Source organism: Pollicipes pollicipes, unplaced genomic scaffold, assembly GCF_011947565.3.
Source record: "Pollicipes pollicipes isolate AB1234 unplaced genomic scaffold, Ppol_2.1 Scaffold_5724;HRSCAF=6776_pilon_pilon_pilon, whole genome shotgun sequence".
Classification (NCBI taxonomy): domain Eukaryota; kingdom Metazoa; phylum Arthropoda; class Thecostraca; order Pollicipedomorpha; family Pollicipedidae; genus Pollicipes; species Pollicipes pollicipes.
Genome location: NW_023596746.1, coordinates 1,170,310 through 1,197,097, shown reverse-complemented (window position 1 = coordinate 1,197,097; position 26,788 = coordinate 1,170,310). Strand labels below are relative to the sequence as shown.

At 60.5% G+C, this 26,788-nt stretch overlaps 1 protein-coding gene across 3 annotated transcripts; it reads left to right on the top strand.

Annotated features, from left to right (window-relative positions):
• Positions 1 to 1,061: 1,061 nt before the first annotated feature.
• Positions 1,062 to 26,471, top strand: homer (protein). 3 transcript variants are annotated; one of them, XM_037225866.1, is made up of 9 exons: positions 1,062 to 1,221; positions 13,743 to 13,899; positions 15,468 to 15,599; positions 16,805 to 16,942; positions 17,322 to 17,417; positions 18,765 to 18,889; positions 24,338 to 24,467; positions 24,890 to 25,096; positions 25,435 to 26,471. In XM_037225866.1, exons 1-9 carry the CDS (start codon positions 1,196 to 1,198, stop codon positions 25,618 to 25,620), a joined length of 1,197 nt encoding a protein of 398 aa, XP_037081761.1. In that variant the 5' UTR covers positions 1,062 to 1,195; the 3' UTR covers positions 25,621 to 26,471. The 3 variants fall into 3 exon arrangements, with proteins under 3 accessions (XP_037081761.1, XP_037081760.1, XP_037081762.1); XM_037225865.1 differs by lacking the exon at positions 1,062 to 1,221 and adding an exon at positions 9,928 to 10,000; XM_037225867.1 differs by lacking the exons at positions 1,062 to 1,221; positions 17,322 to 17,417 and adding an exon at positions 9,928 to 10,000.
• The last annotated feature ends 317 nt before the right edge of the window (positions 26,472 to 26,788 follow it).

Sequence of the window (26,788 nt, the reverse complement as noted above, 5' to 3'; positions counted from 1 at the left end):
CGGGTTTGCTCCTGCTTGGGAACTAGGCACACAGGGTTCATATGGACAGAGAGCCCACTGTCCGGTGTTCATGGTATCTGGTCGACTGAGACATCCGCAGTTTCTCAGTGGTCCTCAAAAGGTGCAAGAGGACTCTAACTGATATTTAAGGTCACGACGTTACGAGCTGCGATTCTTTAAGTAACCGACAGTCAGTCCTTCGGACCCTTATGCCCTCCAACCAGACCTTTAAGGGTCATTTCCGTTGGGCCACCCGGCCCCTCTTCGAGTCTCATTGAACACTATACTTGGTCAGCTCAGGTCTCCTTGCGAGCACAAGATCCTCTGTTAGTCGCTTTGGGTCCTGAGAGATACAGGGGCCCAGACCAGTGTAAATCATTGACCAGCCCTTCGTGCTCTAAGACCTTCCAATCGAGCCCTTGATCGTCGGACCCGGTGGGCCCTCTAGGCTCTTCGGGCCTCTTCAGACACTGCGTCTGGCCGACTTGAAGCCCCTTGTCAGAACAGGGTCCCCTTTAAGCGCTGTGGGGCCGCAAATTATGCAAATCGCTGGTCTGGCTTCGTCCTTGGAAGGGACGCTCAGGCCCTTAATCGTAGGTTCCGAGGGGCCCGAAGGGCCCCTCGGAACCTAAGGAGTGGGGGATCGGGGGCACGTATCCCCTGTACCCCCTCTGCCTGCGCTTCTTTCTGAGAGCGCCCCTTGCCTAAAAAGCCCTCTCAGCCGGAAGGAGGCCTTCGTGGCTCTGCCCCGAGTTGGCTCCCTGTTGGCTGAAATCCTGGCTGCGCCACTGCTTGGGGTTATGTACGGGCGTCGTCTTTCGTCCTTTGCGTGTCAAACGTCCTTATGAAAAGATTAAACGCTAATTTTTTCGTAATCAAGATTTTGTCGCGTCACCTGAGGCCTGGACCGTAATTATGAGAAAAAGCATAACAAATGCCGGCCTCGTTTATGTGTGGGTATTTGGGACAGGACTACGACGTACGTAGAGACTTTTTGTCTCTAAAATATGGTAGCCGTACCACAACACTTCGCACGATCGATGGAATGCAACTGAGGGCACCCGCGGCAGAGGCTCGGGTCGGTGAGGGGAGTGGGGCCGAGGGTTGGACGATATTGAGTGCATCGCAGGAGATACTTTGGAAGTATTTCCTCAGAAGTTTTGATTGATTAGCGGCCATTGATAAGAATTCATTAATGACTATTGAAAATTCTGCGATGGGGTGAGTACAATCTCTTTACCAAGCTGGGCCAATGTGGCGCACCCTGGCTGTTGCGGTACTATACAGATGCACGTGATTTTACCGCTTTTGAGCCCTATCACAATGAAGTGTAAGAAGTTTATGTCGCCCTGCATTGCACAGGGCGGCAACGGCGGTGCAGTGAATGTAGTTGTGCTCAGTTGCTTACTTTCCCAGACAAATTGTTTTATGATATCAGAAAATGCATGAATTTTGGAGACATTGTAAGTTCATTTGTGGTCATCTCACATTCTTAGTCCATCAGCGTATGGTGCAGCATATTTTCATGATATGGGAACACTTATGAAAAAGATACCTGGTTGTTTGCAGGATTGGTGGAGGCCCGGTTATGCCTCATGTTGAAATCCTTTTTTGGAATACAGAACTGTTATACCATGCTAATTTAATTTGATATATCAGATGAGGTGCATTTATGTAAGTTCTTGTGTAATCTTCATAACATATAGACCTGGGCTCAATTCATGCAGCAGGGAGCATTCAGTGATGTTGGTTTCTACCATGGCGGGCAATATTGTCAAATCCATCAATAAGTTTTCATGCTTACATACATGCATACATACATACTTCATCACCTGCAAAATATTTTTTTGAAGATCTATGTACATATCTATCCATCTATCTATCTATCTATCTATCTATCTATCTATATTTATGTATATAAGCATGTATAATCATGTCATGTATAATCATGATAATGATGTATGTGAAAACCTGGTATGGGTTCAGAGTGCTTAACTGATGTTCTATCAAATGCGCACTCCAGGCTGGTTCAGACCAATGTCACACCAATGTAACCTACTGTTTGGCTTCAAATGTTCATGGGGAGACACTCTAGACACATCCACAAAAGCTTAGTGTGAGTGTGAAAAGTCCAGCTATACTTATTTGTCATCATCATTTGCACTGCTGATTGAATGCAGCCTATTTACCACACATTGCTGAAAGCCCTTTGGAATAAGTTTTGATTATAAGTGATCTCGTTGCTGCATTCATAGCATGTCATCCATTTTGTGTGGCCTGGTGGGATAAAGATGCATGCTTTTGACAGGATGCTGTGACCATTCACTTGAGTTGTGGCATTCCTCTCTGTGTATTGAATCACATGGCAGTGACTTGTGTGTTAGGTTCTTACAATGAGCCCAAATTTGCATCAGCATTACACAAATTGCAACCACATGCTTATATATATATATATATATATATATATATATATATATATCTATATCTATCTATCTATCACTTGTGCATGGTATGAAGCCCAACATGCTTTTATGGGATCCAAACCCACAATTTCACACAAATATTGCAGAATACCAAGTAATGGACTCATAGGTCATATCTTTTGCTGTTGATCATGCACTCTTGGCTTGGTCAAACCAATGTCATCATAGATAGAGACTGGCTAAGGCAAAATTAAAACATGAAATTTGATGCACCTCAAAATATGTCCAGGTGGTACCCAGACACCCAAAAGCATTCACATACAGCCTGCACTGATATGATATCAGCATTATTATTATTTGGATTAGGACACTTCAGCTTGGTGGTGTAGGATAAATCTCTACAGAAAGCTGTTGGCTTGTTGATTGATGTGCTTTCCATAGTCCTTCTTTCAGGCATTAAGCATTTAGTTTGTCTTGGTCGATGTCCTTGGATGGCAGAGTATTTTAGGAAACTGCAACACAAACATGCTGGCATGTGTTTCTGAGTTCAGTGTTCACAATAAAGTAATACAGTTGTGCCAAATTTTGATGTACTGTAAATATATGATGTGGCAATGTATGATTATAATATAAAGGTCTGATGTCAATATGTATATAATATATGATTAATCATATATTTCTTACATTGTAATCTTTGTGAGCTTGTACCAACTTCTGAGATGTACTCATTTTGATGTCAGGTACATGAGTATTAACTTCTTGGGATGTTTGGGCAATATTTCTGGGCCACTTGCTGACATAGGTAACATTTGAATTGGATACTGCTCCCATCAAGTGTTGCTTCAAGTGGACATTGCTCATGTTGTTCAGTGGGTTAGCATCTGTCAGAGGTGTCAGGGTGCCAACCCCGTGCCACCGTCTGGCGCTCGCCAACAGAAACGTTTCCCGACCGGAGCCTAGCTCTGCGGTCTCGTCCGTCGTCTAGCACAATCGCTGTTTGTTGTTCCAGGGATGTGTGTGCTAGACGGTGTGTGTCCAACCACCCCAGACACCTGCGATGTGTGCGTGTGTGTCATGGCTCGGGCCAGCATATGTCTGGGCCCGAGCGCAGAACGCCGCTCACGGGGGCTTTTGTGGCCGTCGTCTTGTCACGGTGGCCGGACGAACCGTAGCCGGACAGATTCTTTTCCTGACCAAATCCGTGCGCGACATGCTGCGGTTTTGGCCTGATGCTTTTCCTTGGAAGCGCCACGTTCGTCACGCGGTCCTGTGTGTATTGCTGTGCGGCAGGAGCGGCGCCGTCACGCCTCGCGCGGACCAAACAGAGACGCGGCCTCCGCGGGCCGTGACGTGTTGGCGGGTCGCCAGCGGCACCGCTGCTGTCGTTCAGTGAGGATTGGATGGTTGACCTCCGCGCGTAACCGCCAGGGCAGCTGTGCCATGACCCTTCCCGTACTGCATTCGGGGTCGTAAAAATGTCCAGCGATGAAAAGCGAACTCGGGACCTTTCAGTCCGTCGTCGGGCACCGTTGACCGTCCGACCATTCGGTTTTAGTGAGGCGGTGAGTCGCATTTGGCAACGCGAGGGCCGAACGGCCGGCTGCGCGCCGCCATCCAATCCCATGCGACCGCCGGCGCCGGCCGCCGGCCGTGCAACTTGCTCCATTTGGCGACAGGGCGTGGGCGGTTACGGGCGGACGGCTTGGGCTGACCAGCGCCCAGTGCCGAGCCATTAGAACGGGTTCGCCGACCCCGGCCACTTAAGCCTACCCGGGTGCGGTGCAGACATGACTGACCGCTTCGTTGGAATCTATTGTCGGAGCGGGCGGTGTCGTTTGGCCATTGTGCGCACGTGTTTGGTGTCGGAATGGGTGGTGTTCCTCATGAAGTGCTGACTACTCGCGCACAAAAGCCCGCTGATGAAATGGGGGGGGGGGGGGGGGTGACTCTTCTGTTCCCCTCAATAAATATGTATATAAAAAGTAGAGGATGACAGTGGGTCCTTCTGGCATTTTGGGTCAGGTGATTGTAATGCGTGAGAGCACCACACATTTTTGGTTTCATACAACAGCACTAAGCCAGATGCAAAACCTTTTCCTTTTAGAAAATAAATAGTGAAATATGATAAATAAGTATCACCTCAAAAATAGTAAAATGATTTCGCCAAAACCCGATGAGAAATGTAATTTCCCTGCCCGACGCTGAATTGAGTGCCCCAACGGCCAGGGTCAAAATTGCTCCTACCTCAATATACCGACATGTAGTTTCGGGGGGTATGTGGGATAAGACGCCATGTTGATTGTGTTTGAAATGCGGATGAATCAGCAGACTTTTTGTGTGTATAATGAGCCGCCAAATTCGGTTTTGAGATGAGGATGAACATGTGAATCCTTTCATAGTGAGTGAATGCACGATTCTGCTTTTTCTTGCTTCTGGAGTTACATTGATTCAGTATGTATTGGCTTGGGTTTGTGAAAAACAATCAAAATTCCTCTCACAAGTGTACAAGTGCCTCACAAAGATGTCTCCACGTGGGGCGGAGCTGGTTTCATGACTCAGTCTTCGGCGCCCGACGGCTTTTCAGAGCATTAGAAAGGGGGCGGATTTATTGGCGGCGTGCCTGGCTGAAAGCCTGCAGCTCTGTTTTGCTCGTGATTGTCAGTTTGTCGGAGCACATTATGTACTTGAGGAAGTGTTGGTGCTTGTCGCCGACACTTAAAGCCTGAATGGGCGGCTGGTCTGTTACGCGACGGCATTGGCTCGCCATCCTGAGGCCGCTGCTGTAGATTCAGCTGCTTTGTTGTAGATCGAGCTGGTGCTTGGAACGGCCAGGTGGACCATGCATCTAGCTGTCAGGTAGTTACGTAGGTCAATCGATGGCGGCGAACTCGTTAATTAGGTCGAGCGGGCGTGGAGTTGGCAGACGCAGTTGGGTTCATCGCATTTCCCGTCAGAGTCAGCAGCCTAGCGCCGCCGAGTATGCTGAAATCATTTCGCCAGATCCTCCAGTCGTCTAGCACAGCCTAGCGACACAGTCTCTCCGCCCATATGGCGACGCTCACTCTGCCGCATGCCGACTGGGGCAGAGCGTCTTAACTCTGTGGCAGAGCGCGACAAGCCGCGGAAAAGGCGCGGCCGGCCTGCTGACCCAGTGGCCGTCTAGGGGTGGCGTTGGTCTGCGGCCGCCCGTATTGCGTCTGCCGGCCAATACTGAGCAGGCGCCAGTGGCAGCGCCTGTGGCAGCGCCGGTCAGTGCCGGCAGGGCGGCTCCCCCCCTCCCCGGCGTCACACCGGCCCTGCACGGCTGATGGAAGGGGAGGGGCGGCGGCGATCGGTCGCCCACCGGCTGGCGGGACAGCGGCGGCCCATCAGCGGCCGACGGGCGGCCACTGCTTCATCAGCTCGTGCCGGCGCCGGTCTCCAGTGGAGTAGGGGGAGGGGGTGGGGAGGGAGGAGGTCACGGCGGTCGCCGGCGGGCCGCCCCGGCCATTGGCCGGGTCGGAACTTCGGGGCGTGCGGTTCCCCGGGGACTGCCGGTGGGCAATCCATTAGTTGTGACCGAAGCCTGCCGTGAGTTCCCTCGCCACTGTCGCATGCGCTCGTACGTGCCTTATTACGTAAGGTCGTCGGTCTGTCGCCGAGTAAGGCGGTCGGTCTCGCAGGTCGGAGTCGCACTCGTGGCGCCGCCGTGTGTGTTGCGTCAGCTCTGGACGGGCCGGTGATGGTTGCGGTCCCGCCCTCGCCCAGCCTGGCGTCCGGGTGTCGATGCCCAGCCCCCCGGACCCCGCGTGAGCAGAAAGAACTCGCTCAAGCTGGATGGGGCTGGTCGTAATTGGCGCTAACTGGAGGCAAGTGGTGGTGATCTTGGCCTTCATGATATGGTGACGCTGGGGGTAGTGTGTTCGGGACGAGTTTGCACTGCCTATTCCACGATAGGCAGTTTTGTATCCGCGGATGCCAGCTGCAGTAATGGTTGCTAACCTGGATCCATGTGCCATGATCCAGTTTTAATGGGACTATCGTATGTCGGCGTCTGTGGTAATGGAGAACATAATGGTGCGAGGCGTTCCCATGCTTTGTTTCGATCGCTAAATCAGCGTGCATATTTATCCCCGTTAATTTAAGTGAAAGCTCAAAGCGCCTACCACCATGGGAAGTTACCATGTCATGTCTCTTCTAGACCTTAACAAAATAGCATGGTTTACGTTGAAGTGGTGCGGTGATTTTTACTTGTTGGTGAGCATTCGGGTCGCAGGACCGTTGCGTCTTGATTTCGTCAGCTGTTCTTACGTTTTTACTACGACGCAGACGCGATAACGCGAAACAGAACCGCACACAAAACCGGTAGCCAACGCGGCGGCCGGGCCATGGGGAACGGGTCGCGTGCGGCGCGCGGCAGCGGGCGCGCGCGCCAAGCCGGCGGGCCGGGCGGGACGTTTTTCGGCGCGGGTCACGAGCCGACCGCCTGTTGGCGCGTGGTGCGCGGGACACCTCGCCAGCGCCGGACAACTGGCACCGTTCAGCGTGCGCGCCGACTGACAATGGCGTGCCCATTAGGGTGGGAAGGATGTGGCGCGGCGTCCGGCGGCGGCGACGGCAGCGGCAGCGGCGGCTGCCCCCGGTCCTGCCGGCTGGAGCTGCGCCAACACCGACCGACGTGCCGCGCCGGCCGGGCCGAGCGGCGGGCGCGGGAGCGCCGCCGCTGGGTAGTGCACGGCCCGCTCTAAGGGCGCTGTGGCGGTGTCCCCAGACGTGCTTCGGTCATATTCCGGCGACGCCCCGGCCGTGCTCCGGCTGCGCCCTGGCCGTGCTCCGGACGCGTCCTGGCAGTGCTCTGGTCGTGCTCCGGCGGCGCCCCGGCCGTGCTTCGGACGCGTCCTGGCAGTGCTCAGGCCGTGCTCGGGCGGCGTACCAGGCGCGCTACGGGCGGACTGATGCTGCGCCAGAGCTGTACTAGAGACATCACGGCCCCACTAGAGCGCTTGATGATGTCGTTATGGGACGGTGATGCCGTCAGAGATGAGCAGCCGTGGCTGGTCGGGGCTGGCGCGCGGCCTTCACCACCCGGCCCCCGCACTGGGCTGTTTGATGTGGGCTGACGTTCGGCACAACTGCCACCCCGCAGAGAGGGCCGTCGGGCGGCCACTGTCGCCCAGCCGGGGTCGTCGATGGCGTGCTGTGGCGGTCCAGCTGGCCCGCGGTCTCTCCGACCCCGCTGTCCGAGGTTGGATGCTGTGACCGTCACCGTCCCCTCCGGCGGCGGCCGGTCGGCCAAGAGGTGCTCCCGCCGGACTGGCGTGTCCGCGGACGTCACGGGTCGACGCCGTCGTCTGGCCCTGATTTACGCGGCGTCTGATGATGACGTTCCCGGTCAGCTCGGCCAGGACATCGTTCTTTTGAGTGGCGACCGAGGCAGCCCAAGCGGGCCGGCGTCGCGGTGCGATCGGGGATGCCATCGGCCACCCATCGGCCATCGGGGATGCCATCGGCCATCGGGGATGCTCGCGGCCACCCCGCGGTGGACGGGCTCTCGCTGGATGTGAGCACTCGCGGCGCTCCTCCGTCTGCACCCGGTGTCCGTCATTATCCGCCGATGGCCGCCGCTGTCCGCCGACCACTGACGGACTGCCCTCCGGGGACAGCACGGCGCGGCCGGGGCGCCCCGATCGCCCCGGCGACCAGCCCGCCGGGAGCGCGGCACCGCCGCACCGCCCGCGCGGAGCCCCGAGCCCCGAGCTCTGAGCGCCGGATCCCGAGCGCCGAGCCCTGAGCCACGGGCCCCGAGCCCCGAGCTCCGAGCTCTGAGCGCCGGATCCCGAGCGCCGAGCCCTGAGCCACGGGCCCCGAGCCCCGAGCTCCGAGCTCTGAGCGCCGGATCCCGAGCGCCGAGCCCTGAGCCACGGGCCCCGAGCTCCGAGCCCTGAGCCACGGGCCCCGAGCTCCGAGCCGTCCCCGGCCCAGTAGCGCCCTGTTGACCGACCGGCCGGCCGCCGGCGGCAGCTGTTTGCGCGGCGTCAAAACAGAGCTGCAGTTTGAGTGACTGCGACTGGTGGCCGCCGCGGCGCCGGTCAATGGCGGCGTGCGGGCTGCGGCGGGGCCGTCTGTTTGACTGGTGTCGGCCTCATCCGCCGCCGACTGCCGGGCGCCCCGCCGGCCGGCGGCGCTGCTCGGCGACCGGCTCGCCGACGGCCTCCGCACCGTCTTTCCGTGGTGTGCCCGGCGTGCGCGGCTCTGTCGGGATTCGACGTGCGCTCGGCGCGTGGTGGTGGCGCGAGGCACACGTGCGCTCAGTATGGACGCCTTGCATTCTTCGGGTGGTGGAGCGCCGCCGGATGAAAGGTTATCGGGGTGTGGATGGACCGATGCGACGATAATCGGACACTGGCTCTGAGCTGTATTCTGGTGGCCTGGCGCCCACGCACTGCGGTGTTTTTCGCTAGCAACTGTATCTGTGGGTGGACGCATCTCGTGCCCCCTGTGTCCAAAGCCGTGGAAACCGAGCATGGTGCGGGATGTACTGTCCGTCAGAGCTCTGGGAATGATGACATTGACCCGGGCGACGACTCCAGCAACAGTGACATGAGCTGGTAATACTCCGCCCGACATTTCCCTCGCCATATATAAGCCCGGCGGCGAGTGTGGCCATCTCACCAGGCCGAAGTGCTAACAAATTGCTTATCGATGGCGGTCCAATCTTCTTACTGCCGGATTGGTCGTTTGGGCTCGAGAGGCCTGTTCGAAAAGAGCTTTCGGCGGCGGCCCGCCATAATTCCGCCACACGAGCCGGGCGCTCTTAAAAGCGGGCGCGGCTCATCCTTGAGAGCGTTATCGCGGCGCTAGTTCGGAATGATCCGTGTGGATGACACTTGAGCGCCGGCGGGCGGCGGCGGCAGAGCGCGGCCCGCCGGCGCTCGATAGGCCCCCGACCGCGCCCGGTGTCGGCGGCGGCGCTGCCGGGTCGGCCCGGTGTCGGCGCCGGCGCTGCCGGGTCGGCCCGGTGTCGGCGGCGGCGCTGCTGGGTCGGTCCGGTGTCGGCGCTGGCGCTGCCGGGTCGGCCCGGTGTCGGCGCCGGCGCTGTTGGGTTGGCTCGGTGTTGGCGGCGGCGCTGCTGGGTCGGCCCGGTGTTGGGTCGGCCCGGTGTTGGCGGCGGCGCTGCTGGGTCGGCCCGGTGTTGGCGCCGGCGCTGCGGGGTCGGCCGCTGCTGGGTCGGCCCGGCCCGCCGTGCCGCGCGGAGGCTCCGCCGCCAGCCCTGCACGTCCGTTGCTCGGGTCGTTTGGGCGGGAAAGCCCGTCCGGAGGTGTCTCGCGGGGCGCCCGCGGCAGCAATGGTCGCCGCTCGTCTGACCTCGTGTGCGCACCGTGGAAGCGGCAGCGCCGGCCGGCCCGCCGTCTGTGGCTCCGTGCGGCGGCGAGACTGCGGTGGGGGGGGGGGGGGGGGGGGAGGGGTCGGCCGCCGCAACGGTTCGACGCGGCCGCGCAGCCGCCGCCGGCCAGTCGGTGTCGACATGTGGCCGGTGGCATGTCGGAGCCGCCGCTGCAGCCGCCGCCCGCCTGCAGCCCCCTGCTCAGCCGTAGACGGTAAGCCACAGCCCCCTGCTCAGTCGCAGATGTTAGGTCACAGGTCCCTGCTCAGTCGTAGACGGTAGGTCACAGTCCCTGCTCAGTCGCAGACGGTAGGTCACAGGCCCCTGCTCAGTCGTAGACGGTAGGCCACAGGCCCCTGCTCAGTCGTAGACGGTAGGCCACAGGCCCCTGCTCAGCCGCAGACGGTAGGTCACAGTCCCTGCTCAGCCGCAGACGGTAGGTCACAGGCCCCTGCTCAGTCGTAGACGGTAGGTCACAGGCCCCTGCTCAGTCGTAGACGGTAGGCCACAGTCCCTACTCAGCCGCAGACGGTAGGTCACAGCCCCCTGCTCAGCCGCAGACGGTAGGTCACAGGCCCCTGCTCAGTCGTAGACGGTAGGTCACAGGCCCCTGCTCAGTCGCAGACGGTAGGCCACAGCCCCCTGCTCAGCCGCAGACGGTAGGTCACAGGCCCCTGCTCAGTCGTAGACGGTAGGTCACAGCCCCCTGCTCAGTCGCAGACGGTAGGCCACAGGCCCCTGCTCAGTCGTAGACGGTAGGTCACAGGCCCCTGCTCAGTCGCAGACGGTAAGTTACGGCCTCCTGCTCAGCCACAAACGCTGGGCCACAGACGGTAGGCGACGTATTGCAGCGCAGCCGTAGTCGCTTTGGCACGACCCACCTTAGCCACAGTTGCTATGGCGCAACTCCCTGTCACTGCTGGCAGATGGCTTCGTCGTGGTCTTGAGGCCATCACGGCGAATGCTATTCTGGTGCACCTATAGTATTTTAGTTAGGTCACGGTCCTGCCTTCGCGAGTATTCGTACACGTGGTTATATTGGGTGATCAGTAATCATGGAGCGTTAAAACCCGAAAAGTAAGCGCATGTGAGCATGTCTTGACCACAGCGTACCCTGTTTGCGGCGCATTAGACGGTCAGCTGAGTGCGGGCGAGCTAAGTAGCCCGGCGCTGGCTGCCGGCGCCGTGCCGATCCGCTCGGCGCCGCGCGAGCCGGCGGACGGTGTGAGCGCGTCACGGGCCGCTGTGTTCACCGCGGCGACGCCCTGCGGTCGCGGCCACTCGTCATCACCTGGCCGTGACGTCCGCTGACGGAGCGGACGTCGGCGTCTGCGGCCGGCGCGCGGAGCGGGTCGGGCCTGGCCGCGGGCCGCAGCGGCGCCGCCGGCCCGGCTCCGGGTCATGTGCGCCGCCGGCCGCCGCGCTGGCCGCCGTCCACCTCCGCGCTCCGCCCGCTCCTGACGTCCCCCCGGCCGTGGCGCGGCCCGGCCCAGCTGGTCCGATGATCCGCCGCCGTTACCGGACTGAATGGCCGCCGCCTGCCGCAGCCCCCCGCCGAATCGATTGATGACGCCTCGGTGTGGCCGCTCCATTCGGTCGGGTATGCTGCCGGTGTCAGGCGTCGTTAGGGCCGAGGTCGACGGGGGACGGGACTGGTGAGATGGCGTTGGGCCGCTCAGACGATGCCAGGGAGGGGAGGGGAGGGGGGGATGACGCGTCCTGAACGTGCTCTCTCATGTGGTTTGGTTCGCCTACACGACAAACTCTCGTTGGGCGATTTGATAATTGCATGCGGCCCCCCACCCATGACGCCTATGGGTCGGATGGACGGGGGCGGCGAAGCCCAGTTCATTGGATTGACACTAGCGTCGAAAAGACGTAGGCGAGCAAGTTGCGCTCTTGTAACGGAAACGTGCCTCGCCGCCGACCGGGCCAACCCATGGCGCTCTTTCCTGACCGGTGTGTGAAGGGTTGGCCCGCAAAATGCAGCGGAGGCCGAACCAGCCGGGAGCCAGGCGCCGAGCGCGAGCCTGCTGGACGGCTCCACGCTGTCGGCGCTCGTGCGACGGACGGCTCTAATTGTCTGGGGGCGTTGAGAAGGAGTCCATGCTTCCCAGCACATGAGGCTGACTGCTAGAACTAATGGTGATAATATATGACTGGCCGCCGGCTAAGTGGTTGTAATGTCTTGCAACTAATGGCTGGGTAGTCTGGCCGTCTCGGCGACTGATGGGGGGTGCCGGCCACGGACCCGCCCGACACCCGACATCAGTACACGGCACAATGCTCCAGAGGTAATGCAATAGGTTACAGTCGCGGCCAATGGAGCAAGATTCGAGTTTCGCACTGAATATCCGAAAGCCATGCCGTGAGGGTCCCTGATTTTTCTTTGTCTTGGGGAGCATACCATTGACCTTTGTTGTCTCATGGCCAGTGGGCAAAATAAAGTGGCCCAAATCCAATAAGGAAGCAACAGTTAGCCGTGCCCCAGTGTGCTCGATCTATGGCGGCTTTGCTGAGTTAGCATGCATGTTAGATGTAAGATAACCCGTACATGACTGGAGGCCGGAAGTCATTTTGACATGTTTCATATGTCCGAAATGTAACGATAAGCACGTAATTGATCACTTTTTTGCAGCGACTAAATGTAATTAATGCACAATGCCATTATCTTAGTCGACAGCATGCGGTTTTTATCATTTTTTTTATCTTGTTTAACTTGAATTGGTCACCTTTTTGTAGCGACTAAATGTAACTAATGCACAATTCCATTATCTTAGTCGACAAAACACGGTGGCTAAAATTCGCTTAGGATCAACATTTGGCCGCGGCCCGATGTGCTCAACCCACGTCGGCTGTACCGAGTTAGCATGCAGTTTTTGGTAAGTTTGCAGCGTGTGACGAAGAGTTAGGTGTGAGGCTTTGGTCGGCATATCTATCAACTTTACGCAGCTGTCTGGGCTCAAAAGTCACCGGGTTCGACGGTTTCCCGATGGCCGTCTGTGAAACACGTACGCGGCATGGGAGGCTGGTATTTTGAACACAACTGTGCTGGAATCCGGATGCGTTGGTTCGCCCTATGGTCTTGAATCGTGAGGCTCGGTAAGTGGAAATAGCCGCTAAATGTGGCTTATATACGTCCATCGCATGGGCGGCGTAACTTTTCATGGACGCCAGCGTCAGGCTTCCGTCCCTAGAGCAGCTGCAAACGTTCTCAAGACTGTCAGTCATCATCCCGATGCGGCCGTTCAGGTGGATGCGCTACGGTGTGAGGAAGGTGTCCAAGTTATCGGGGTCGCCGGATGCATTTGTCGTCTGCGGCCCACTGCGTCGAGTATTCCCATGTCAGAGGGACCGGCCGCCCCGGCCTCAGCGGCGATTGCCGGAGGCTCCATCACAGTGATCCCCGTGTGGAACCTCCACGTTGGACAGTCGTGTCGGTGATGAGACCCCGTGTCCCACGTCATATAGCCCCAGTGGACGTCCCCGCCAAACGGACCTTCCGGTAATCCCCGCGTCACACCTGTCGGCGCTCGCCTCCGGCGTCACGCGCGTCCGCCGTGACCCCGCCATGACCCGGCTGCCGGCGCCGCGGGCGGGCCCGCCCGGTACGCGGGCGGCGCGGCTCGGGCGGCAGCGGCGGAGGAGGAGGAGGCGGCGGCGGCGGCGGCGGCGGCGGCGGCGGCGGCGGCGGCTGCGGGAGAGTGGAAGCGCGGACGGGGCGTGACCGCGCGCGGCGCCGCGGCCGCCGCCGCGTGGCGGGCCGTCTATTGACGCGGTCGATGGCTGGCCGCCGGCCGGCCGGCCCATGCCGCCATCGATTGCCGCTCGCTCGGCGTTCGCTCTCAGGTATGGATCCCGCCCTCCGTATTTATAACCGGCGGCGGCCGTCGCGTCCTCTCCGGCCGCCGTGACGGCGTGACGCTGACGTCACGCACGGCTTGTCCTGTCCCCAGGGAGCAGCCCATATTCTCCTGCAAGGCGCACGTGTTCCACATAGACCCGAAGACCAAGCGGTCGTGGATCCCGGCGTCGGCGTCGGCCGTCTCCGTCTCCTTCTTCTACGACTCCACCCGCAATCTCCACCGCATCATCTCCGTAGAAGGCACAAAGGTACGGGTCGGCACTGGCGGGGCTCGCGTGCGGTGGCGCCTGTGATTGGGTGCAGCCCGGCGCCCGCGACCTTTCACGTCCGGTATTGAAGTGTTAGCAATTTATGTAAAGGAAGACATATTCCGTGCTGCCTTCGCTGAAGCCGACTGCATGGCTGTCACGAAACTGTCTGTTTAACACGGCGGGACAGGGTGGACTGTGATCTGGTATACCGCTCTGGGCGTTTTGAGCGCCGCAGATCCTGGGCGTTGGGAACGATGCGGGGTGACGGTGGGGGCTACTGTGGCATGGTGGAAAATATAATGGCCTCGTTCCAGCGACGTGGGACGAATACAGCGGTCCCGTCTCGGCTGTAGGAGAGATGGATGTAGTGTTCTCGCCGGGGCTGCCTTGGGGGTGAGGGGGAGAGGGGAGTATGCGGTGGTTCCATGGAAGCATGGCAGAGCGAATGTAAGGTAATCACATCTCTGCACGTTGGTGGCCTTGTCCAGGTACTGTGAATGTGTGTCGCCGTTCGTGGTGTGATTACCGGGCGCGCACTCGGCACCCGTTTTCACGTGCACCGCCAGCCACCTCCACCACCATGTCCGCCGCCCGCCTGCGTCGCGTACGAGCCCTCCGCAGCGCGGCGGGCGTAGTCTGGCGGGCGGGGCGCGTCGGCGGCCGTGCCCGGACCGGCGGGCGATCGACCGGCCGCGGCGCGCGGACGGCGGCAGTCTCATGAGTGCGGCCCGCGCGCGGATCGGGCCGTGCGCAGCGGCGGCCGCCCGTCGGCCCGTGTCGGCCGCCGCCCGCCGCTGCCGAGTGTCCGCCGGCGGGACGGCGGCGGCGGCGGCGGCGGCTGCGTCGCCGTTGGAGACAGCCGACCAGGCGCCTCTCCCGGCCCGGCGTCTGGCCAGTGTCCGCCGGGCGCGTCGCAGCCGCCGCCGGCAGACGGCTGTCTCGAGGTCCACGCGCCGTCCAGCCGAGGCACCTGGCAGCCCGCTGCGGCGCCCGCCGGCCCAAAGGTCGCCGGCTTGCAGGCGCCGCTTCCCATGTGGCGGCGATTAGCCGAGGCGGCGCACGCGGGCCGGGTCAGCCGTGCCGCTGCCGGGCTGACCTCACGGGTCACGGCCGTGGGAGCCGGCGCCGCCGCCGCCGCCGTCGTCGTCCGGGAGCGGTCGGGGTGGCGAGGGAACGCCGGCGCCCGCTCAGCTCTCATTGATTGGCTCGGGTGCCAGGTGTCAGCACCGTACGTCCAATTAACCGGCCGGCTCGTCAGTGGACGAAGACCGTCGTCAGCGGCCGAACGAAATGGCCGCCGGGGACGCCAGGCATGCCGCTGTACCCCGACCGATGCCCTCGCCGTCTCACTTCCACAGGCTCGTGTGACGAGGAGGGCGCCCTGGACCCCCCGTCGGTGCCGACGGCGAGCGTGACCGCGACCGGACGTGCCGCTCGGTTGGTCCGGAGGTGGCCGGTCGGGCCCGCTGGGAGCGGCGGGCCGCGTGCCGGGAGATCGCGTGCCGCGCCGTTGACAGTGCGGCCCGTCTCGCTGGGCCAGCCTCACGCGCCGCCTCCGCCCGCAGGCCGTCATCAACTCCACCATCACGCCCAACATGACGTTCACCAAGACGTCGCAGAAGTTCGGCCAGTGGTCGGACGTGCGCGCCAACACGGTCTACGGCCTCGGCTTCGGCACGGAAGCTGAGCTTAATAAGGTACGGCAGTCCTGCGCCACGCCGCGCCGGCCGAGGCGGGCGGGCGGCAGCGCGGATGAGCGAGCGAACAAAGGAACGAACGAACGAACGAACGAACGAACGAACGAACGAACGAACGAACGAACGAACGAACGAACGAACGAACGAACGAACGAACGAACGAACGAACGAACGAACGAACGAACGAATGAACGAACGAACGAACGAATGAACGAACGAACGAGCGAACGAACGAACGAACGAACGAACGAACGAACGAACGAACGAACGAACGGGACGTCCACGGACGGGCGGACGGACGGACGGACAGACAAAAGTGGGGGAGGGGTGGGAGAGTGAGGGGGGACTGATCTTGTGCCGCGGTGCAGTGCGCTGGTGGTGGGTTTCGGCCGCCAGTGGTCGGAGCTGGTAGATCCATGTCGGCCGTCAGCCTCCTAAAGCGGGACGGACAGATGAGCTCGTAAGAGCGCTGGCAATAAGGCCTGCTGTAAATGCACGGCCGCGGTCGGAGTTGAGTACATGGTTGGGGCATGGTGGTTGGAGGGAGACGGCCCTTGGGTACTCGGTGGGCGGAACCTTGACGTCATCATCGTCACGGGCCAACCCCGCGGCGTCTCTGTGGCGCAGAGATCTTTCGCCACTCCTGTAACGTTTTAAGAGCAAGGCATGAGTTTCGCTTTTTCGTAATGTGTGCGACTTTTAAAGGTAATATGCGAGCACTGCTGAAGAAATGAGCATTTTGGACGTTATGCTAGTCTCTAAATGCGAGTGCGACACGAGTCCACGACGAAGTAGTCGCAGCACGCGGACCAACACGGCGACGTTAAGATTGTCCCGTTGTGCGGGTTTCACACGATACAGCTTTGTAAGCGCGCGGACACCGTCATCTTTGGATGTCCCAACCTCGCAGCGAGACTACGCAACGAGAGTAGCGTGGCTTCAGACACCCGTGGCATCCTAAAGCGTTTCAACCCACCTCCACGGCATCACATTCCGTGACTGAAGTTCTAGCACGACCCGACCTGACACGTGCGCCGCGGTGTGGCACTGTACACGAGACCAGCCGCCTTCCGTCACGGGTCGCGGCGCGTGATCGCGCGTGGGCGGGATAGGGACGACCGTCCGACTCTGGCCGCCCGGTGCCGTGTGATGCTGGCGCCCCGCCCATCGCCGCCCTGACGGCGGTCGGCGCGGGGCTGTTGCAGTTCATCGAGAAGTTCCAAGAGATCAAAGAGGCTGCTCGCCAGGCGCCGGCCGGCTCAGCCACCAACGGCACCGGCTCGACGCCCACCACCAGCGCCAACGCGTCGCCCGTCATCGCGCGCGCCGTCAAAATGGACCAGGTGAGCGGGCTCGCGCGGACCTTAGGCGGCCGGCCGGGTCTCGGCGGCCGGCGGTCTGGCCGGCCGGCGGATGCGCGGCCGGCTGGCGCCTCGGTCCGGCCGGCCGCGGCCCGTGTCGCCGCGTGACGACCGGTCGGGCGGCGGTCGCGGGCCGGTGCTGAAGCCGTCGCCGCGCGGCGAGCGCGGGCCGCCGGCCGGCCGGGGCAGTCGGCGTCGTCGGACGGACGGCGGCGGCAGCGGCGGAAGTGGCGGCCCGGCCGTGTGATGCGCTTCCGCGCCATTGCCCGGCGGCGCCGGCGGCGGTGACTTGTGGTGCGCGGAGCGGGGATGGGCGCGCCGGCGCCGGCCGTGCGGTGGACTGACCCGTGCTGACCTGTAGGTGGACTCGTACCTGCCTCCGCCGCCGGCCGGCGAGCCCGATCCGAAACAGGGCCCGGCCCTGCACCAGCGCAGCCACAGTCTGTCCGGACTGCAGGTAACGCGCGGCGGCGTCCGACTCTTCCCAGCGCTCTCTCCCTCGGCCGCCCTCGACGTACCCGCAGCTTGTCCCTCCTGCACGTGACGGCGTGGTCGTGTCGGACCCGGTGGCAGCAGCAGTTGTGTGCTCTTTCTCCTTCATCCCTGCACGATAGCTGGCGTGGCGCCAGCGGCAGGTAGTCTCTACTTCCCTGCGCGACACCGGACCGGTGGCAGCACTGCAGGTATTCCCTCTTCCCCGCACAGTGCCGGATCGGTGGCAGAGGCAGCTGTTCTTGCGCCTCATGTAATATGCTCATCGCAACGTAGCGGGACGTCACCAAGTAATTACGTCGTCCGCAGAGCATCAGATTGCCGCGGCAGCTGATGCTCTTCAGACGCACATCATCATCGACGTCATTCCCCCCCCCCTCCGCACAGTATCGGCACCGACGGCAGGAGTCGGGTACGGCCCCCAGCTCTGCACGCGCAGACGCGGCCCGCGTCGGACGCGCCGGACGGTAGCTGCATGTGGAGTTGCCTCGGTCTCGGGCGGTGGTTGGTTTTCAGGCGGCTGTCTGTCTCGCCCTCTCTCTCCCTCTCCTCTCTCCCCTCGGTCCGCACGGCGTCCGCGCTTCTGGAGGCCGGCGGGCGCGGCGGCCCCGGACGCCGCCCTGCGCCGCTCCGCCCTCCGCCGGGGCGCCGCCTGGTGGTTGGTAGACGTAGGGGCGCCTCCCACTGTCGGCTGACTGTGTCACCATATGCTTCCCCTCTGGTACTGCGCACTGGGCGTTTGGCTCGTGCGGCGGGTGCGAGGGGTTCTCCCCGCGTTGTCTGCGTCTGGAGCGGGAAGGCCCGGTGACCGGTGCTGGCACACGATGCATTGTGACTTTTCGTCGTTAGTGCGGCGGGTTGCGGCCGCCGTTGGCTTGTGCCCTGCATTGTTCTGGACAGCTCTTCGATTTTTGTCTGTATTTCGTCGTCTTGGCATGATCTTTCCACGGTTATGCTCTGGGCATGCTTCGTGTTTTTGTGGACTAATCCTAACCCGCTGTGTTGATGATGCGGTGTCCGATTGTGTTCACATGCCATGTGTGTCACGGGTATGGAGATATGTGCATCACGTGCGTCACGTGCCTCTTCCCGGCGATTCTGCCAGGCACGCGCCGTGTCCGCGGTCTCATGTCGGGCCTGCCATTCGTCGAGCCGCGTGACGTCCGTGGCGAGCCGCCGGAGCACGTGGCCTGTCGGCGGTCACGTGTCGCTCGTGTCGCACGTGGGGCCACGTGGGGCCGGCTGAGTGGCGGCGCCGGCTGCGTTGCGGGCCGTGTCGTGCTGACGCCGCGCACGTCCGCTGTGCCGGCAGCAGCCGTCAGAGAGCCCCAAGCACGAGCTGAAGGGGGGCGAGAAGCCGGCCGGCCAGGCGGCCTCCTCCAGCGAGGCGCAGCTCAAGTACGAGAATGACCGGCTCAAGCTGGCGCTGGCGCAGAGGTCAGTGCACAGGGGCGGCGCTGGCGCTGCGGGCCGAGGCCGGCGCAGGTGCGAGGAGGGGTCCCCTCACGTCGGGAGCGCAGAGGTACAGGTGCAGACACTTGGAAGGGAACTTCACTAGCGCACACGCTGATGGGGGCTGGGTGTTTTGAAGTATGCTTGAGTTGCCTGACGAATGCAATATATGCCGGTTGTCAGGTCTAAGATGCCAAGCATGTGCGCTGAATAATGCGCCAGAGAATCTCCACAGTATCAGCAGAGGAATCACCTCATCATTTCACCATGTGGAGATAACTTTTCATCCGCGCCCATCTCGGCCGCTCACTGCTGTCCGGTTTTGACCCACGCTGATGACGCGCCACTGCGCACCGTTTGGCTTCGCTCGGACGGCCGTTAATTAAAGGCGACCATGCGCCTCATCGTCGCTCACGTGTGCGTCTTTCTGGGTGCCGTGCTCAACCTGAATGCTGGTGCTCAATGATCCAATTCCTCCTCCCCCAAAAGTAAGATCACAATGGTATTCAACGTATTTGCCTGAAATAGTCCCCCGTGTTTCAGGATCCTTCCTGCTCGCCTCCTGTCCTATCCGGGCTCTGCTCCTGATCGGCATGTGCATTACACGACAACGCCATGTTCCGGGCTCATCAGTAAGAGTGCCTGATAACAGATACACCGCTCATCAGTAAGAGTGCCAGGTAACAGATACACCGCTCATCAGTAAGAGTGCCAGGTAACAGATACACCGCTCATCAGTAAGAGTGCCAGACAACAGATACACCGCTCATCAGTAAGAGTGCCAGACAACAGATACACCGCTCATCAGTAAGAGCGCCAGACAACAGATGCACCGCTCATCAGTAAGAGTGTCATAAATGCTCCACTGATCAGTAAGAGTGACAGATCACAAGTACATTGCTCACCAGTAAGAGTGCCGTATAGCAAATACACTAAATGCCCGGTAGAACGGGGTTTGTTTTGTGTGCATTGTCAATAGTGGCGGCTTTCCCGTTGTGAGTTTGACGCCATGAACTTCCTGTCAGGGAATAATGTATTGGTAATGCACAGACGATGGGATTAGTCTGAACCAGGACCCTGAGACCGAGCCCGCCATGCAGGCGGCAGACTGAGCAGGCCGTCCGGGCTGATTCCGTGTCCGACTTGTGGACGTGTTTCGGGTCTGAGTCTCGGGCTGAGGTCACGTTTTTCGAGTAAGCGAGTGTTGGGTTGAGTCTAATCCATCTGTCAACAGTGGATCCGTTTGTGTCCGAGTCCCAAAGTGTGACAGGACCCTGCAGGAGTTCGAGTCCACGTGCGACCGGCCCAAACCCGTGCATGAGTCCGTCCGCCTGTGTACTAAGCTGCAAACATGGTTAATATTTCACGTGAAGCAAACAGATTGAGCAATGTCAAGTAGCGTGAGCATAAGAGCTGTGGCCTGTACTCTGGGCAGCTGAGACCATCGGTTCGTCTTTTGTGGCACGATCACATATTCCCCATTGAATCATAGGTTATTATGCTTGGCTCCAAATGAGCTGCGGACCTGCTGGCAGCGTTTAGTAGCTCATGGCGACACAGCTCGTGTATGATAGCTCGCTTGTGTATGATAGCTCAATGTCACGGAGGGCATCGCGCTATTATGCCATTTTCTTCGTTCAACATTTATAGACTGATAGAAGAGCTGGCTGAGGTTTGGACTTCGGAGTGCGACTTCATTACACCATTCTGTGTAGCGCCCCCCCCCCCCCCGTTTTTTAACCGTTGTCAGACTCTTCATCGACAACGTAAGCCATTGCAAGGTTTTTGTTTGTGTTTTGTTGCGGGAAACATTCTCCTTAGCATTTAGGTGGAGTTTTGCGATTGATAGCGGTCTTACAACCGCCCACTCGCCGTCGCCCGACAGCTAACCGTGCAAAAGCGCTCTTCTCCGTGCTGAGACCTGTGTCTTTTGCTTTTCAAGAGACCAGTTCCGTCTTGTTGCGGTTGTTGTTATTCTTGCTTATTCCGGTCCGGTTGAAGACGGGTCTCCTTTGTTTCTTCCACGCGTTTGTAGTGCTGCTGGGGTGACGAATGATGAATACGAGCGCAAGGTGCTGCTGGAATCACTCCATTTCACTCTGGAGGGATTCCCAGTCATTGTTGTGCTTCGCCGGCTCGTTATGCAGCCGACTGAGCGCTCCCTGCCGGGCATTATCCGAGACGAAGCCTCCACCGAGCCACTCCTTATGCATAATCTACGAGTCGCCCCGCTCGGGCGGTCGGCGCGCGCGCCCGAGCGGCGCTCCTGGGGGACAGGGAGGCGGCGCTCCAGGGGGACAGGGCGGCGAGTTGCGCGCTCGAGCGGCGCTGCAGGGCACCGGGAGGCTGCGCTCCAGGGGGACAGGAGGCGGCGCTCCAGGGGGACAGGGCGGCGAGTTGCGCGCTCGAACGGCGCTGCAGGCGGACAGGGAGGCGACGCTCCAGGGGGACAGGGAGGCAGCGCTCCAGGGGGACAGGGAGGCGGCGCGCCAGGGGACAGGGCGGCGAGTTGCGCGCTTGAGCAGCGCTGCAGGCGGACAGGGAGGCGGCGCTCCAGGAGGACAGGGCAGGTCAGCGCTGGTCCTTCGCGCGGCCATGGTACCGAACGCTACTCGGGGCTGTAGCTGGCGATTCGCTCGCAGTGGCGTGGGTGTAGTTGGCTATGCAGTTATGGGCTGCCCTCTGACGCTGCTTGTTCCCCGGGCTGTGCAGCTAGCTGCGGCCAACCGGCAAACTTCGGCCATGACGTGCATCGGATCCAGGGAAATCTCCGTTCTGAGTCCTGTTTTCGGCCGGTTTACCACACACCGCGCGCTCGCCCCCCAGCCGACGTGTCGAGACTGCAGCGGCGTGCGGCCGGCGGGGAGTCTGTCCCCGCGCGGCACATTCAGCTCCGATCACTCGCAGCTCCCCCGGCTCGTGTGCCGGGAGGGAGGCGTGCCGGCGCGCGCGCGCCGCTCCGCCGCGTCACCGCCGCCGTGACGCCCGGCGGCGCCTGCTGTCGGCTGACGTTCTCTCCCCGTGCTCCGCCACAGCTGCGGCTGCGGCTGCGGCTGCGGCTGCGGCGTGCCGGGACCCTGCGTCAGACCGCCTGACACGTCCCAATGTGCTCCTGTCCTGCGGGCGGCAGGCAGGTCTGCTGTGAGGCGGGTGACACCGCGCGCGCGGCTACCGGCCGGAGCTCGCAGCGTGGCGATGGAGTGGAAGTCTGGCTCGCAAGGCGACGCCGTACCTAAAATTCATGCCGTTCTTTTCGCCGTGTCTTATGCAAATTAGCTTGAAGGACCCAGAAGTGTCGACACCAAAAAGAACAGTAGTTTGCATTGTCCTTTGTTTGTTGACACCAAAAAGAACAGTAGTTTGCATTGTCCTTTGTTAAAGTTCGGCGTTGCGTCTCAGCATGTTCTTCAGCTGAGTCTCGTTTTATCCATGTCTAACTTGAAAGCTATAAGGTTCACCGTCTAGTAAGTCGTACCGTGCATGCGTTACCGTCAGCGAGATACGTGATTGGCTGACTGGCTGACCGGCTCAGATAAAAAGCGTGGTTTCCTGTCGCCTAATCGATAACGTATCTTAAAAGCAACATTTGTCTCCAGTTTGCCGTTAACATTTGTCTCAGATGGCACGCTTACTTTCCTGTCGCGTAACCCATAACATATATATGTATACACGTAATAATATTTGTTTCCAGTTCGCTTTCGCCGGTACTGTTTCAGTTGTCACTTTATCCGCATGATGTTACTGCTGCGCTGTACTCGAAAGAAGTGAGACGACGCGCGCTGTCGATCCTAGAATCCGGCGTGAACACGCACAGTGTAGCTGGCCGTCGGCCCGGCCGGTGTTGACCTCTCAGCGGCGCGGGAGCCCGGCCGGTGTTGGCCTCTCAGCGGCGCGGGAGCCCGGCCGGTGTTGACCTCTCAGCGGCGCGGGAGCCCGGCCGGCCGCGCCGCACCGCCGCCGGACGACGGCTGCCGGCCGCCGCGCGATATACGAGGCGACAGGCCGGGTGGCGGCCGGACGGTAGCTGGCTAGCGGCGGCTCTGGGGCCGCCGCTGCCTGTGGTCGTTTTCCTTGCCTCCACATGCGTCGGTGTTCACATCGGATTTGGTAGCGATCACCAAGGCGTTGTGTTTCATTGAAGTCAGTGACGAACCTTCACATCTGATTTTGACAGACTCTCTTAGCAGTGTTCTTAGTCTTAGGTCTTTTTATCCATCATGTCCCCTCGTACAGGATATTTTAGGACGTTTGACTCAACTGGATCAGGCCCGAAAGGAAGTTATGTTGTGTTGGATCCCTAGTCACATTGGAATCGCCGGAACGAGGTGGCTGATGCGTCTGCAAGGCGAGCAGCGCTGGCTCCGTGTGAACGCTCCCTCTCTATCCCTGCCAGAGATTTTTACCCTGCAATAAAAACCTTTCTGCAGAATGAATGGCAGCGTTGTTGGGATGTAACAACTGAAAATAAGCTCAGAGCAATAAAACCCAAGCTGGGTCAGTGGTTTTCGTGTTTCCGCAAAATGAGGCGAGAAGAGGTGATCCTCTGCAGACTACGTATCGGACACACGTACGCGGCTCACGGTTATTTGTTGTAAGGAGCCGAAAGACCTGTCTGTCATCGATGTGGTGCTGTTCTCACCGTTCGTCATGTGCTTACATCATGTCCGCGCCTCAGAGAAGAGCGTCGACGAATCTTTGGTCAACGTGACTCGCCCTTGACGCTCTGTGACATTTTAGGAGACAACTCGCGCCTTCTTGAATCTAAACGGGTCTTTTTATTCCTTAATCATATCAACTTCGGGACTCTTTACACGGTTCATTAGTTAGGTAAAACAAAAATCGTTATGGGCGCCAAATGACCGCTGCAGTCGGCGCGCCCGAAAACACTAATCAACAACAACAACAACCTGCGCGGCTGTCCGGCTCCCTGCGCTGACGGACGTGGTGGGCGGAGGACAGTGCGACATTTACGCACTTGTCTGCCTGGAAATCCACCGACGTAATTTTCTGCTAATTCCACCGAAAATCCACCGACTTGCTAATTTTCTAGTCACGTTTTACGTGGTATTGGTGTTGATGAATACTACGGTTTCGATCCCTTTACTCTGGGCTCACTGATTCAAGGAGTTATCCGTAACCAAACTTTGGCTGGCTGTGCTAACGGCCGGGGCGCGTATGGCGCGGCGTGCTGTCTGCAGCCGCCTAAACCCATAGGCGGCACGGAATGGCGCGGAATGGCTTGTGTTGGTCAGCTCGGAGTACCACGTTGCACCTTTGTGCACAACCGTTCCAGCTTGTGCACGGCTGGCGTTGCGTTCAAGCTGTGTCCGTGCCCGACTGTGTCGGCTTCGACGGTCATGTCAGCCGCTGTGGAGCTGTGGACCGTGAATGACAGCATCAGAATCTGCAGCAGTGTGGCTCGGTCCGTTTCAGCTCGGCCAACGCCAAGAAGTGGGAGGTGGAGCTAACGACGCTGAAGACCAATAACGCCCGACTGACGGCGGCCCTGCAGGAGAGCACGGCGAACGTGGAGGAGTGGAAGCTGCAGCTACAGAGCTACAAGGTCAGCCTGGCTACGCCGTCCTTCTTCCTGTCCCTGGCTGTGTTGCGGTTGTATGGCTGTATCCCCTCGCCCCCTTTGTCCGAATGGTGGTCTGTTCTCCCAGGCTCTATCCACACATCTCCTCGATTTTTCGCCTTGTTTTGGTTCTGCATCGGTTGTTTCATCCCAAATCCGTCCGTCTGCCGACGTGAGCAGTGAAGCAAACTTGTGACGCACGCGTCTGGGACGGTGCGCCCATCGGACGGGATAGCCGACCTGAGGCGCGAGGGACGTACCTGTCGACTGTGCTGACTCAGCTGTCAGGCCCGGCTGGCACACCGTGACCGAGCGACTCCCCCTTCTGATGGGATGACGCGCCGGGCGGCCGCTCGCGCCCCTCGGCGCCGCTGACACTCGGCGCGCCCCGCCGCCGCCGCCGGCAGGAGGAGAACGGCCGCCTGCGGGGCCGCGTGCTGGAGCTGGAGGCCGGCCGCGGCGGCGACACGGCCGAGCTCTCGCGGGAGCTGCACCAGCTGCGCGCGCGCGCCGACAAGCTGGAGACGGACGGCAAGCGGAAGGACGAGGAGAACCGCAAGCTGGCCGCCTCGCTGGCCGACCCGGCCGCCAAGGCGCAGGCCGATGGTCTCAAGGTGAGAAGTCGGGCGCCGGCCGCCCAGCGGGACGGATGGCGGCGCAACAGACACGCTGGACTGTCGTTCCGGTCCGGCGGCTGGCTGCTTGCCGTTTAGCGGTTTTTGGACGCGGCTGGAGTTCACAAGTGTCCTTTGCTGGCACGTTCAGGTCACTTGGCGCACCGGTTCGTAAAGGTCGGTGCTATTTTCAAGACGTGAAGGACAGGATGTCCGGTCGCTGTGGATGGTCGCTCTAGGCTTCGCCCGCGTGGTCCCGTATTGTACCGCTCCACGTGATGCCGTACCGCCCCACGTGACGCCGCCGCGCCCCATCTGACGCGCGCCGCGCCACGCAGGCGCTGGACCAGGAGAACGAGCAGCTGCGCGGGCAGCTGTCGCGACTGCAGGACCAGCTGGAGATGGCGCTCTCGGCGCAGGAGTCGCAGCACAAGGTGCTCGACACGCTCAACATGCAGCTGGGCGACAAGATCGCCGAGCTGCAGGGCATTCACACCGAGCTGCACCAGGCCATACAGACCTAGGGCCGGCGGCCCGCTGGCCGCCTGGCGTGCCTCGCGGCGCCGGTTGTGATTTGAGCACAAGCTCCGTATGTTTTGTTGTGCCGTCGGCCGCGGCACGACGCGCAGCTTAGCGCCAGGGGGGCACAAAGCGTGCGGCCGCCCCGCCGCCGCCGCCGCCGCCGCCGCCCCGGTCTGTGTTCAGACCCGGGCGGCGGGCCCGCGGCTACTCTCTCATCAGATCCGAATGTGCAATGTGAACCGGCCGCGCCGCTAACGTTTGATCTGCATTTTGACGCGTTTTGTCGGGCGCCGCGGCGCGCCGGTGTAATCTCCGCTGTGCAATCTTAACCGACTGACCGCGACAGCTTGACTCAGGAGGGGCGCGGATGTCCTCACCGCTTTCGGTGGCGGTGCCGGTCGCGGTCGGGCGCCCGCTTCACCAGCCTTCGCCAACAGCATTCCATATTTATTTGCTCTCGCGCACGCGCGCGCGCGCGCGTGCGCGCTCCGGCGGGCCGCCGGCCGGCCGCGCGCCATGTGATGTAGTGTGTAGTGCGCGCGGGCCGGGCGTCCTGGATACCTCGGGCGTCGGAGCATCGCCGCGCCGCCGCCGCCGCCGCGTCGCCACCGCCGCCATCGCTGCCATCTCGCCGCTCGACTGGGCGCGGACGCCCGCTGGGCCGCCCGTTTTTACAGGAGTCCTGGCCCGGGGGTCATCTTACCATTGGGGACCAGACGGTTTCATGTTCGTCGTGTGACTAGCTAAGGAGCTCCCCCAACCGTTCGCAGTTTTGTGTATTATAGCTTGGTTATGTGTGTATCAGTTTGTAATATAGCACAAACTCTGCGTACAAAGCGCGGTTCTCGGTGGAGTCGTTTGTTTGTGGGCGGCTGCAGATGCGAGGGACGAGTTGGTTGGTAAGACGATAAACCGCGAAATAGTCCGTCTACCTTTTGACTGGAGGTTATTATAACTTGTTTCTTCTATCGTAGAGCTACAAGGTAATTCATGCATTTGCTATCGTAAGATATCATCCGATTGGCTGGGCCGGTACAGCCGTGTTCAGTTCCTTCCAGTGCTCAGCACCCACGAGGCCCAAGCGGTTTTCGAGGACAGACCTGACCAGGCCAGTGGTCGTCAACAGGACAGGGAAATGCTTAGCTCTGGCAATCGTGTTGGGAAGCCTTC

Coding starts and splice junctions, on each gene's coding strand:
- homer (XM_037225865.1), top strand. CDS start 9,942: ATGTCGGAGCCGCCGCTGCAGCCGCCGCCCGCCTGCAGCCCCCTGCTC. Junction 10,001..13,742: donor CCCCTGCTCAGCCGTAGACG/GTAAGCCACAGC, acceptor TCCTGTCCCCAG/GGAGCAGCCCATATTCTCCT. Junction 13,900..15,467: donor TCTCCGTAGAAGGCACAAAG/GTACGGGTCGGC, acceptor CTCCGCCCGCAG/GCCGTCATCAACTCCACCAT.